This window comes from Phalangium opilio, unplaced genomic scaffold (assembly GCF_054372755.1).
Source record: "Phalangium opilio isolate 3A_F unplaced genomic scaffold, DU_Popi_V2 ptg000246l_1, whole genome shotgun sequence".
In the NCBI taxonomy this organism is placed as follows: Eukaryota; Metazoa; Arthropoda; class Arachnida; order Opiliones; family Phalangiidae; genus Phalangium; species Phalangium opilio.
The window spans coordinates 4,762,175-4,776,150 of record NW_028324225.1 but is presented as its reverse complement, the minus strand read 5'-3'; the positions used below and the strand labels follow the sequence as shown (position 1 = coordinate 4,776,150).

General features: G+C 38.4%; 1 protein-coding gene and 1 long non-coding RNA gene across 2 annotated transcripts; both read left to right on the top strand.

The window, feature by feature from the left end:
• The first annotated feature begins 730 nt into the window (after positions 1-730).
• On the top strand, positions 731-2,066 carry LOC149611582 (uncharacterized). The gene is made up of 4 exons (XM_089858423.1): positions 731-1,160; positions 1,648-1,701; positions 1,789-1,965; positions 2,035-2,066. Exons 1-3 carry the CDS (start codon positions 1,019-1,021, stop codon positions 1,908-1,910), a joined length of 318 nt encoding a protein of 105 aa, XP_089714549.1. The 5' UTR covers positions 731-1,018; the 3' UTR covers positions 1,911-1,965; positions 2,035-2,066.
• A 494-nt stretch (positions 2,067-2,560) lies between these two features.
• Positions 2,561-3,524, top strand: LOC149611581 (uncharacterized). Its single transcript, XR_016376395.1, has 3 exons — positions 2,561-2,683; positions 2,905-3,030; positions 3,104-3,524. It is a non-coding gene; the product is annotated as an uncharacterized LOC149611581 (long non-coding RNA).
• Positions 3,525-13,976: the final 10,452 nt, after the last annotated feature.

Below are 13,976 nucleotides of genomic sequence, written 5' to 3'. Positions count from 1 at the left end.
ATATAGTGCCCTTTCCGTATGAAAGTGATCTCTCATTCTAGCTACCTGCTGCATTCTCGTTGCCAACCCAACAAACCGGTCTTTAAAGAAAATATTTCCCGATAGAGTAATGGCTAACGCCATACCCTTCTATCTCTTAGCTCAGTGTCATCCTCCTCGTACAGTATCTCCTCTTACAAGAGCGCTCCCAGATCTCGGGTTAAGCCTGGGTTTCACTGGCCCAAAACGCAGGAAAAACTACGTGCCGTACTGTTTTTCTTCAGAGGTAACTTGCTGCGTTTCCTGGGCGGCAAGCACGGAAACGAAAGCGGTGTTCAATAGGAATCGACGAATGCGTCACGTCATAGACTTGGTTTTGGTTAGACGTTGGTTTTTTATGACGCAACTTTTTTATTGAAGATGTTTGTGTTGTCGAGTTAAATTTCTAAAAATGCCAAATGTTTCAGTGAAAACGGTTCGCTGCCGTTTTTATGAGGAATTATCGGCAAAATTATGCTGAATTTACCGGTTCCGTCAAATTTGTCCGGTGAAAACCAGGCTTTACCTCTTTGATTTTTATGTTTTCTTAGAAACAGGCGATCTCTTTGGAGTAAAATTTTGCATGGGTCTTTTAAATAGTGATAAGAATCTAAGAATACACTCAGTAGTGGTCGGAGTGGATAGGCATATCTTAACCGAATAAAGATTTCGAAATCGTTATTCCACTTACTCATGTGAAGAAGCCTATCTTCATTAGAGTAATTATAGACCGAGTAGCGCCGATTGGTGAAATTCGACGTCACAGATCAAAGGTTTCATCTACGGCGGTGCACGCATTTTGTTTCGCGTGTACGTGAATAGATGGCGTTATACACTCCCTCCATCAGTTCGGAACTGCAGAACTGATTTGAAACGATCTAAATCCCACAATCCATATGTCGTCTGCTTTTGTTTCATGTAATAGGAAAAAGTACGTTAACGTCTAAGCTAAGGCAAGGCAACGGGTAATATAGGCGGCAATGGTAGGTAACATGAAGGTATGTATATATATGTAAAGGTATTTTATCCATTAACTGAGTACACCAACAATGTGTTTATGTATATACTATTTATTCGTGTAGTGAAGAATAGGTACACCTTTGAGCGTTTTGGTTACATGCTTCGCTCGTATATGAACACGGGTACGTACATATTTCACTATTGCCTTCGATCTTACATTGCAACACTCGCGAAAGATGTGTCTGTACCTGTCTGTATATTCATGAACTGACTTGGAAAATACATTAAAAGGATCGGTTACTGTATCTAGGTTATCTAAATGTTTCTCCATCAAACATTCTTCGCAGGACGTAATAAACTTGAGGAATAACGTTGATGGCTGTTTGAGGTTTCCGAAAGCTTTGTTTCCAGCATGAATTGCATCAGGATGCAGGGTATGGTTAGATTGGGGGTCGCAAATGCTATCGAAACATTGACAACACACCTTGTTTTCAAGTGAAAAGCAAATGTAGCCTGCTAGATAGTAGACTGACATACTGTCTAATGTTACAGGTATATCTATTGGGTTAGTGCTAGTAAGCCCTAGAGTGTCAACAATAAATCCCAGGCTATCAGGACCATTACACGCATACATATCATATGATCTACTTAAGTAACATTCATCCTCAGGCGATATATCACCTTCCATGACGTCTACTTGGAGGGATGCGTTATCGGGATCAGGTAATTGATGCGAGTCATCCGCCTCTTGGTATCTTTCAAAGACTTCCAGTAATTCACGCTGAGCATCTGGAATGCGTTCTGTATCAGGCATATGCAGGACAGGATGTAGTTCTTCAACGACATTGCAGGCAAACATGGTATCCGTTGCATTACAACTCACATTATTGTCAGAGGGTACTGTGACACTATCACGTTCCAAAGGCTCATGAAGGTTGCAATGTCTACGAGACACTGGTGGTTTTACTATGGTAGTCAAAATGTCTGGTGAGATATATTCCTGCAGTTGTTTAATAAGCAATATTCGTAATCGCTGTCTAAATGCCTTTGCTGTAGGGTATCTATTTCCTCTGTGACGTATACGACCGAACCAACTCTCTAAGGCGTTTTGATTGAATCGTCCTGGCATGATATATGTAAATCCATCCTGTCTTAGGTACTCGTCTAAGTGAAGTATTGATATTGTTGACATTATTAACCCTGTCTGACACGGTTTCCAAGAACGCCCGATTTGTATGCGTTCAATGATGGACATTACTTCTTGTAGCAGACGTCTTCTCTCTACATTTAAGGCCTTGCTCTTGCAACAACCTCGCATGATTGCAAACCAATTGCACATCAAACGGCAGAACCAAGCAGTTGTCTTCGCAGCTTGGTCAAGCCTATTTACCTGCACAAGTGTTTCCAAGGCCGCAGCTGTGGAGCTACTTATGACGTCTTGCGCAAGTGGAACCCTCATTTTTTGGTAATGCGATGGATTTACATGTGTCGCGGTCAGTTTTGGTGCCAATTTTAATTCAGACGTTGATTGCAGGTTCACAAGTTCCCTTATGTACTTCACATCAACGGTGTCACTTGGAAGGTCATATTGAGCTACAATATCGGGTGGTATTTTCATGGTGTTGTTCAAGAGCGCTGTTCTAATATTCTTGAACACATGGGGTGGATCAGCCATCACATAAATGTCTTTACTTGGTTTGCACGGGTGAGGAAATGTGTTTCGTCTCTCATGTGCATAAACCTTGATCCCCATAAGATTTAGACTTCTTAGGTTGTTGGGACCCATGTCACTCACTAGTGAAACCACTTGCAGGCCAATATTGTCAAGAGCTTTGATACAGTCCGTGATTAATTGTGTTTGATCTCGTCCATTGACACTGTTTCCTGTTAGGTGGTACACCAAAATATATTTCCACTTTTGACTAGCGGAGCGTACCATTATCACAGCAGCATGGGTAGCCTTGTTGTCTCCTGGAAGGGTTGCGTTACCAATTACTTGTTTCAGCCCAGCATCGTATTCAATCGCTTGCCTAATCTGGATCTCGTCCACCAGTATGACCACTTTCCGTTGTTAGTCTTATTACATGGGTTTTAAGAATATTCAGTGCATCGTCTTGAATTCCAGGAGGTGCCTGGAACACTTCAATGGACTTTTGCAATGTTCTAATTGCGGGTAATGGGAATCCACGGTGTCTAAGATACTGATAACCTTTGTTGCCAACATTATGAAGTAAAGACAAGTATTCACACTTGGTTTGAGCTGACCACTGGCAATTACGTGTGATGTCCACTACACGTTTAATCTGATTTTCAGTGAAAAGCCTCTCCCAAGCTAGTTTGTCGTTAAGGCGTTAAATTGTCTTTACGAGTTCCTTATTCTCGTTCGATAACCGTTGAATAGTTAAATGCGATACAAGCACCTCATCGCTGTCATTGCGTGTGTTGTGTGTGGCATCTACGGTTTGGGTTAGCTTATGTGCCATAGAATCATCTGGGTGAAGTGTTTGTGTCGCTTGAGTTAATGTACTATTTGATGATGTTTGACACATTATAACAATTAACGTTGATTCATGGGCTTGGATTAGCTGTTGGGTAGCGTTAGTTTCAACATCTTGATCCCTGATATTGATCGATACATTGGCACCTTCAGGATCAATGTCTTGATTCGTCGTGTTACACATAGGTGTATCGCTCGTGGCACGCTATGGATACCAATATGATATACCATTATTAGACAGTGATACCTATTTAGGCAACTAGTATTACATCGAATCGACTGTACGACTATGAGGCTGGGTGGATGTAATTGGGACATCTTGGTATGATTGCAGAAAGAGCTGCTAATTTGAGCCTATCGAATAGTGCGTCGCGACAATAATAGTAACATGTGTCTTACCGTTATACAGGAGAGTGTATTGCTGTGAGAAGTGATCACAGATGTACGTCGCTGGAATCGGGAAGCAATTGTAGGAATGGCCAACGGTAACTTCTGTCCTTTCACACCAAAGGCGGTGGTTGCAAAATGATCCTATTGTTATAAACGCCATTATAGTAATAATAATAAATTATTGTCACATGAAGGATATTTAATAAATATTTGAGAATTATTGCTGTACTTCTATTCGTACCTTACAAACACTGAGGTTAGTCAATGGTTTACCGGTTGGCCGACCAAGAAACAAAAGCCACTTCCTATTGATATCGGGGGTTCTTGGTATCCGATACATTGGTATCCCTGAATCCGTTCTGTTGCTGCAATGCAATACAGCACACTTTCGTTGCTTTACACCTACCATGGCTTTGTTTTGAACAAATGACACAATTTTATCGCAATCAAGCTTTATTATCTCAATAACAAAATACAATGATGTCACAAACGGTTTTTAACACGTTTAAATCTCGCGGGCAGTTCCGGTTTACCACTTGTTGGTTCGTTTCAAATCAGTTCTGCAGTTCCGAACTGATGGAGGGAGTGTATAACGCCATCTATTCACGTACACGCGAAACAAAATGCGTGCACCGCCGTAGATGAAACCTTTGATCTGTGACGTCGAATTTCACCAATCGGCGCTACTCGGTCTATAATTACTCTAATCTTCATTAACGTTTAGATCAATTTGTTCGAGCATAAATTAGTTCTGTGCAAATGTTCACTTTTACACAACCTTTGTTTGTCATACCTACAGTTTGTTCTTGTGTAGTGGTATTCAGGGTTTTAAACTCCATAATTGTTTATGGATAAAGAAAACCATTACTTTTTATTAGAAGTAATGAATTGCTTTCTTTAAAAAACGACAAATTGTTTAAAAAGAAAAGTATCTGCAGCGAAAAATAGGCCAGTTGATTTTATGAGTAAAAAACCATTTAAACTTTGTAGTTTTTTACACATGCTGCTGTTATTTCTACATACACGAAACGTCAAACAAAACTATTTCTTTAATATTATTCACAATTGAAAGCGCGGCGTGTTCGGTTCAGTTTGATCGATATTGACTGCTAGTGTATAGGCGGAGCGTTACGTTGATATCGGGCGCGGGTTTCATTTCTACCATGGCGGAGGCACAGCCATCAAGTACCGTGCCGCATACTCGAAGCGTTGTATGGAATCATTACCAGCACTGTGTTGAAACGACTGCAAATGGTGTTTCGAAACAAGTGGCTTAGTGCTTATATTGCGACACGTATGTGAATATGTTACGATCAAGCTATAAAACGCCTAAGGTGTTCTGATGTCTTTGGTAGGTAGGGCTTCTTATACACAATGGTCACGAGCGAACATAAGCACTGGCAATTTATGGTACCACATAGAAAAGAAACATCCAGAAAAACTATCTACTAACAGAAGAACAACAACGGTAAATATTTTGAAAACTAATGCAATTAGGAGGGCCGCAAAAAGTTTATGTAAAGTTTATAATGCTAAGAACCTTAGCTTGTCAGTACCGGTAATAGTTATCCCCTCGGACGGAACCCCTTTAAAGCTTCATTTCACTCTGGGGTTTCGTCGGCAGTCATTGAAAGTGAAGACTGACGTCTGTCAAAAAATTACAGCGTAATGGAACTGGTTTACCGTCAAAGTTGGTAATGCGATCCAGGCTCTTTGAAACAGTATCCCAAATCTAATTAGTCTCTTAGCAATCAGCAGTCCCTAGCAAAAGTTCATTAACGCCAATCACTTAGGGTCTAGTTCTACCTCGTTTATTTTAGGTGTAAAGGCTAGAAAGAAACAAAGGGGCCATATTTAACTTGCAAAGCTTTTTATCAAAATTTAATGCCGATATTTTCAATGATGAAGTTTATTGATGATTCTAAAATGAAGTTGTTAAAGTGGATAGTATCAACAGATAAACCTTTTGATGTCGCGGAGGATCCCAATTTTCAAGCGTTGTTGCATTCCATCAATCCAAACTGTTCTGTTGTGGCCGACAGCCTCAATCTAAGTGCTAAAACCATCAAGTCTGAACTCTTGAAATTACACAAAGAAGAAGTAGTTAAAGTTGCGCTTGGTTTTCAGGTAAGGAGTTATTAAAGCTATGCGCCACGTTTCCTTAACAAGGTAACGAAATGCGTGTATTTGAACGTGTTCCCTCTGAAGAAACAAACGAGCAGCATAGTGTTATAAATGCACAGTGTCTCTTTAGATTTAGACCACCGTCGTATAGTTGATAGGCTTATTATTTTTTATAACATTAATACATAATTGACCCAATTTTAAGCAGAATGTTTCCAGTCAAATATCGTTCACTATGGATTGCTGGACTTCGCCAAATCGCATTCCATTTACGGGCGTAACGGCGCGTTGGATCTCGGACATATGGACTCTGCATAACATACTTCTTGGATTTATTTATTTTCCCACGCGCCATACGGGGTTAAACATGTGTGACAGATTTTTAGAACTAGTCAATGATCGAAAGGTTACAAGGGTACGAATATTGTTTGATGTTGTCTTTTAAACCTACGTACAAAGTGCAGAGATCTAAGTTCCGTTAGACTGGAAACATTTAACCAGAGTTTTCTGTGCTTGTCATGCGCAGAAGACGCGCACCGAAGGCTTTCCTTTACACATCAATATAATTTGTCGCTTACGGTAAAGGGAAACGTGTAAATAAGGTTTTTTTATACATTCGATGAAGCTTATAAAATAATGAGCATTTCAAATTTACACCATTTGCCCTAATCACCATGCTATAATATTAAATAATATTAGATGAAATAGGTTTCCTTAGCGGCCACTGCGCTATAAGAATCTGTGAACTCAACGGCAAACCGGGGTCTATCTCTATTGTACGAATCCGTCCAGGGATAATAGTCGTCCAACAGGGATAGTCTACTGAGAGGTCAATAAACTGTACCTCCACAAGTTCCGTCGTAAGGTACTAGAAACCACCTCGTGTTATCGGGTTCTAATCCAACAACGCGTCGCAGAGAAGGGCTTTCCAGACCAACCCTAGGTTAGATTAGGACCAGGCAAGACAATTGTGTTTTTGGGTACTCCTTAGATGAAGGAATTTTCTTTTTCACAACTTTCATTGTACGACTATCTCACGTAATGTGACTAACATTATGTATGTACCACACTTCAAAGGAAAAAAGTAGCACCAATGTTTCGTCATATGAGCATGAATAACCTTTAACACCAAATGTTATTCCGTCCATTTGGATCTAAATGAACACTGGCACGCAATAAGCACATTCTTAACATGCTTCCATAATGTTCCGCCAACCATTGAATTCAATAATAGAAATGCGAAGAGGCAATGTAGGAAAAGCTTCATTCTCCTAGCTTTTTCTCAAGCTTCATCAAACATTGCTGACTGGGCATGTCTATCATTATCCTCAATGGCCAACGAACATGTTTCTCTGTACAATCGTACATAGGTTTGCTTATTGTGTGACGTTACATGGACATCCGGTTTATTGAATTAATTTACTGACGTCGCACCGTATAGATATTGGCAATTACAATGGATAATGCCTCGAACAACGAGACATTCACCAAAGAGCTAGAAAAACGAAGTGACACTTTAGGGCTCAGATTCAACGGCGGACATCGCATTCGGTGCGTGGCGCATGTTATACACTTATCTGTATGTGCTATACTTGATCATCTTAAAACAACACCAAAGCACGATAGCGAAGTCGATTATGGACCGGATGACGAATCCCTTATCAGCACTAATGCTAATACAATTGGTACCAGTGTTGCAAAGGTAAATACAGGTGCCAATCGTTTAGGCTTAATGAACTGTCATGGAATTTATTGTGAATGAACATGTGCCCTTCTTGAAAGGAGTAGCCTACTATTGCATTGTCTCTTGTACAATGAAGGTCTCAAGACAGATGTTTTGTTGTGGAATTGATTTATTAAGATCTTTTCCATTTGAAAATGCACTTAGTTAGGACATTTTATCCATTAATTCTACCATCGTTCTAATGGTCTGTTGGTTTGAGACCAAATGGACAAAATTTAGAAACCGTGCATATTTGGTCTATGGTAAATTGAAATTAGATATTTATGTAACATATTACTGTATGTTACGTAGATATTAACATTATTCAATTTAGGCCAAATATACAGGGATTTAAAAAGTATGTCCAACACTACCCATTAAGTCGTTTTTATAAATAGATTTAAGTCGTTTTTATAAATAGATTTAAGTCGTTTTTATAAATAGATTTAAGTCGTTTTTATAAATAGATTTAAGTCGTTTTTATAAATAGATTTAAGTCGTTTTTATAAATAGATTCGAGCTACGGTTTTAAAGATTCGATTATCCCACCTTAAAGAGGAATCATTACGTCAGTTGAATATTAAAAATGGTTTGGGTGATGTTAAAATGGTACTTGACGTCAAAACAAGGTGGAATTCAACTGCTTTCATGCTAGAAAGGGCACTAAGTTTAAAAGCAGTAACTTGAAATGTTATGGTCTATTCCTGCTTTCAACTAGACAAATGATATTTTTTCTATTTCAGTCGCTTCAGACGCTAACACAAACTGACAACGACCTCGAAACGTTTCATATGACAGAAACGGAATGGGAAAACATTAAATAATTCGTGAATGTGTTAAAAGTAAAATACATGACTTTTATACATTACTGCAAGAAATAATTGGTTTTAAAAACAATGAATATTTTTGATCTTAAAGAATTTCACAGAAGCAACTCAGCGAATATCTGCAGCGAAATATCCAACCATTTCACTCCTCATGCCAATATATCACTGGCTATTGAAGAAACTGGAGTCGGCAATTGAGGATAGTAATGGTCCGCTAAAAGAAGCTTGTATATTGGCCCAAAAAATTATTGAATTACGAAGAGTTGTTGAATACGGCAGCGACCTAGATCGCAGTAGGTGAAAAATGAAGCTGCTTGTTCGACCACTTATGGGTTCATAAAGCTTATACATATTCTACTGCCTATATACGTCTTTATTATTTGAGATCAATAGTTTCATAACGTTTCTGCAATTATTTAGCATGACAAAAAGTTCATTGCGCAATATTAATCTTCTTCGTGTTATGTCTCCCTAAAAAAAATTGTAATTCGCTATAGTTTTAGATCCAACGTTAAAGCTGGATTTCTTCAAAGCCAATTACAATAAGACCAAATTAAAACAAATTAAAGATACTTTACTAAACGTTTACAACGAGTATTATGACTCGAGGAGCGAACCAATGGAGAGCGCGGTAACAGAGGGCATGAATGATTTATATTCCGTGTATCCGAAACGTCCCAAGAGACTCGTACAAGGGGCGGAGCTACTTAAATATTTTAAAGACAACCTTCTCCCACCTCAAACAAACATTCTTCAATGGTGGAAGGTATGTGGTATGTTTTTCAACCTTCAACTATAAGTACAGTGGAACTTGGGTGGTGAAATACTACAGACTTGTAATTGCGACAAAGCTAGTTTCTGGTAATTTCAGGTGAAATTGGCTTGTAGTGACCATTAAACAAATGTATATTTTCATATTTCATCTAGGCAAATGAAATGAACTACCCCACCGTCAGCAAATTGGCCAGAGATTATCTTTGTATTCAAGGCTCATCGGTTGCCGCCGAAAGAACATTTTCTGGAGGAACAGATCTAGTTGCTCCAAAACGAGGTTCATTGAAACCTGACACTATTTCCGCAATGATGTGTCTGAAATCGTGGTGGACGTAATTATATATGCTTAATCTTAATATTATGTACCGGCAAATAAATTGTTGTATTGGCAAAGGATGTTCCAGTGTAGTTACGTTTTTACATAGTATCTTACGCAACATTGAGGAATCTATCGGATCGGTATGCTGGAACACCTATAGTTTTGATCCATTAAATATAAGAAAACGAGCAGCGCATGCTCAATATTTGGGCAGGTGCTTGAGATAAAGGCACCAATTCTTAAAGGGATAGTGAAGGAAGACAATGAGTTATTTTGAAAAACCGTTAAAATATGCGTCATATACATTACAACTCGCGGAAACGTACTCGTTACTTTAAAATTAGTGTTTATCTTTGCTGTTCCGCGCGTTAAGCCCAACTCCATTTTTTTTGTATATAAGTAGCAGCAAAGGACGTCAGTACATTTTTGTTAGGTTTCAGCCCTCCATTTTGAAAAGATGGTGGTAAATTGAACAACAAAGAATATAAAACGCGTCTATAGGACGTAGGTACCCAGTTGGCTAAATATTAGTGAAATATTTAAAATTTAAAAAATAATATGTTTTACATTAATGGTCGCCATTGTCAAGATTACCACGGATCAAAGAAACATATCCTAGTGCGTGCCTACTATTTAAGAGTAACCTCTTTCAAAATTTCAGCCTTTTGGTTAAAATGGTTGGAACTGGGCGTTGATCATCTGAATTTTCACTTATTAAGATATAGATTTCGCTAGAGAAATGCTTTTTCTTCAAGCAATCAGTCAACCTTCAAGCAAAAGCGATAAAAATTCATCGTCCACTGATTGGTGACTGCACTCCTGTGTGTCGACTCGAGCAATTATATATACGGCAACTTCTTTACAAAATGGTACAAGACTTAATGTGCTGAAATCGTGACCTTTACAATTAATTACAAATGAGCATGAACGTTTTAGTGAGTTATTCTAATGTTTTCACGCATACTTTGGCGGCTTTATTCGACCAAAAATAACGTGTTGTCCTTCTACCTACACGGAGCCGAAGTATATACACCAAATATTAGTCATTTTTCACATTTAATGAAATGGGTGATCAACATTCCGAATAATTTCGTGATTAATTTTCCCAATGCGTTCTAATAAAACCTAATTGTTTATTGTTCAATAAAATAGGCCTTATTTACAAATAAATACCTAATCCAGGTATATCTGTTACAGGAACTCATGTTTTTATTTCTTGTTTGTTTATGAAGCACAAGGAATTAAATATTGAAAGGAACCTTATATTTACTCCTAAATAAGATAAGGGTTGGTCGTGTTTATCCAAATAAATATTGTTTATGAACATAGTGGGATAGAACCGTTTTCTACATTGTCGATATATGTGAAAATTCTTGCTAATAGCGAGGGTACTTCATTTATGTCTATCTATATGTTCATGTATATTGTCCTCGTTATTCTGTGAACAATCTTAGATAATTTATATCCGATTCCGAGCACTACTCGAAAGCAATTTGGCTACATTCATGGGCCACATACGAGGAGCAAAGGATTACTGGTATAAGGTTCAAAAACGTGTTCTAGCTATGGTTAGAGAGTATGGACCCCCAACATGGTTGCTGACGTTCAATCCCGCCGAATACGATGATATCAAACTTCACGAACACCTAAGAAAAGTGAATGCCGACGTATCAGCAATAGAATTAATGGCAGTAACTGAACTATTAAACATTGATCCTCTTACCGTCAGCCAGCATTTTCCCAAAAAAGTGAGATCGCTTCTCAACAACTTTGTGCTGTGTAAGGAAAATCCGGTTCTGGGGCAGATAGCCCACCATTTTGTGCGCGTTGAATACCAGTCTCGAGGTTTAGCCCACTACCATTGCTTGCTTTGGGCCAAGGGCGCTCCTATAATTGGTTCTTCCTTGCCGAAAGATATTTTGGAGTAGGTGCAAAAGCAGGTCTCGTGTACAATTCCAAACGGAGCTGAAAGTCTGGAACTTCATCGCCTAGTCAAAATATTTCAAGCACATAAATGCTGTACCAGTTGTTACCGAAAGGTAAAGAGTGGAAACAAGGAAGTGAAAGTGTTTCGTTACGGTTTCCCCTGTAACGTTACACACGTTGCGACTTATAATTCCACTGAATCAGTAACTCGCCACCGAAAAATGAAAAACCGTCAAAAACGCCTGTATGATTTACCTAGAAAAGAAAACGAAATTTTCATAAATGACTACAACCCGGCATTGCTTTTGGCTTCTAAAGCCAACATAGATGTGCAATTTGTCGCGGATGACACTGAGATAGTGGCGAGATACGTCACGGGGTACGTGACAAAAGGTGACCGGGCTGAAATGGATGGGTCCTTCGCCGTGTTGGGGCACGATAGTTTGTGTAAAAAACTATTTGCTTTAGGGTTAAAATCTCTAACAAATAAATCTGTCGGCATCTACGAAGCACTCGACTTCATGATGGGTCAAACATTGTACCAAATGTCCGACACCACACGATTTATTAACACGAATGTAAAAGAAAAACGATCCAAGGTGTTGAAAGGATTCGCGGAGCTTGCCCGCTTGAGAGAAAATGATCCCACGAGCAAGGAAACTTGCCAAAAGGGTTTCGTGGACGACAAATACCCCAATCGACCAGATAGTCTGGAAAACGTGAGCTTGTACGAGTTTGGACGATTTTATGACTCCATTAAGTACATAGAGTGTGCGAAAAAAATTAAAATGTGATTGAGTTAAAAAAGGAACTGGGTTTGATGAGACGGAGAATGAAACCGTACATCATAGAGCACTACATTCATGAGTCGAAGGAAGAAGAAGAGCAGTATTGTCACGCTTTACTCATTTTGTTTAAACCGTGGAGAGATGAAGCCGAATTGTTAGGCGGCTTTCAAACGTACGCCGAGGCTTTCAAAACCTCTCTGCCTGAGATCCAACCTTTGAGAGAGTACCATGAAAAATTCTCGGTTTCGAAAGAAGTTCAAAAGAAACGTAAAGCTTCCGAAAAACCTAAAGACACTATATCGGAGCCGGAAAGTGATGACGACGAAAATGCCTTCCAAGGCAAAGAAATTGTCATAGAAACAGAAAATGCTATGTTAGATGTCGAGGCTGCCATGGAAATAAATTTCGATGATGTTGTCTCTGACAATGTGGCGTTACTGAACTCCGACCAAAAGAGGGTTTAAGATAAAGTCATGAATCACTTCGCCCTAGGCGGAGAAAAAAATGGTAACTTCTGCCACTTTGTTTCTGGTCCAGGAGGCACTGGGAAGTCCTTTCTCATAAAAACTATTTCAAACGCCGTAAGACGTTTAGAAAAATGGAATTGTTGTTGAAAAATCTGAGATAAGTAATTTTTTATTTCAATTAATTTATAGGAAACAAGTCCATTACCAGTAAAATCAGGTGATTGAATTAAATTCTAAAGAGTAGTAAAATACGGATTGTCTTTAAAGTTCAATAGAAGAAAAAAAAATATCCTTGCTTCAGTCAACTGGAAAAACTCTTATCGTTTTGTTTTTTAGGCTTGGGCAAACCAAGTCTTTTTTATATAATAATTACCTAAATGAAAACAATTTATAAATGATATTGGATACTATGGTTAATACCAATTCTTTGATGACGCTAAAATCAACTCTTGAGTACTAGTAAGATGATAAATATCTAAATCCCTAGTAAGAGGAAAGTTTTTTTTACAGCTTTACATCTCATCGAGCATTCCATTTTAAAAACACAGAATTTAGGCAATTTTTTAAGCAAAACAAAGTATTTAAGGGTTATCGATTTAAGTCGATAACCAATAGAGATATTGATAGCCCTTCAACGAGTACCCTATCTTAATTTAAAAAAATACTTACAGGTTTCAGTTGAAAAAAAAACAACCTTGATTCTCCTTGAAATAGTCAACAATCATGAAAAATATGGCTTGAACTTCGGCAGATTTTGAGTCCTCTATGTTTGAAACGTCACCCAAAATATCTTCCAAGAAAGGGGATTTTTTTGGTTGACTTTTGAAGAAATTGAAGAGCCTCGTTGATTCCTCTTCCAAAGTTGAAATCAATTTTTCTTTGATATCAAAACCCAGAAGTTCTTTAGCATGAGCCAAGAAACCATTCTCAGTCAACAAAATTGGAAATTCTTCTAGGATTCCAAGAACAGACATTTCTGGCGCATTAATTACAAGCCTCTTTAAATTGTATGTTTCAAGAAATAGATTCATTGTTTCCTGGTCCAACTGGTTTTCCCGAAAAAGCCTCTTCAATTGAGTGCCTTTCTCTTTCATTTCTACATGCTGCCTTGGTGAAACAGATAGCATAAAATTAACGCAGCCGTAACTGTCCTGACAAAGAAC

Excerpts from the sequence above, each read along its gene's own strand:
- LOC149611582 (XM_089858423.1), top strand. The coding sequence starts at position 1,019 with ATGTATATATATGTAAAGGTATTTTATCCATTAACTGAGTACACCAAC. Across the intron at positions 1,161-1,647 it reads TCGCTCGTATATGAACACGG|GCGATATATCACCTTCCATG; the intron begins GTACGTACATAT and ends ATTCATCCTCAG. Across the intron at positions 1,702-1,788 it reads GGATGCGTTATCGGGATCAG|GCATATGCAGGACAGGATGT; the intron begins GTAATTGATGCG and ends GTTCTGTATCAG.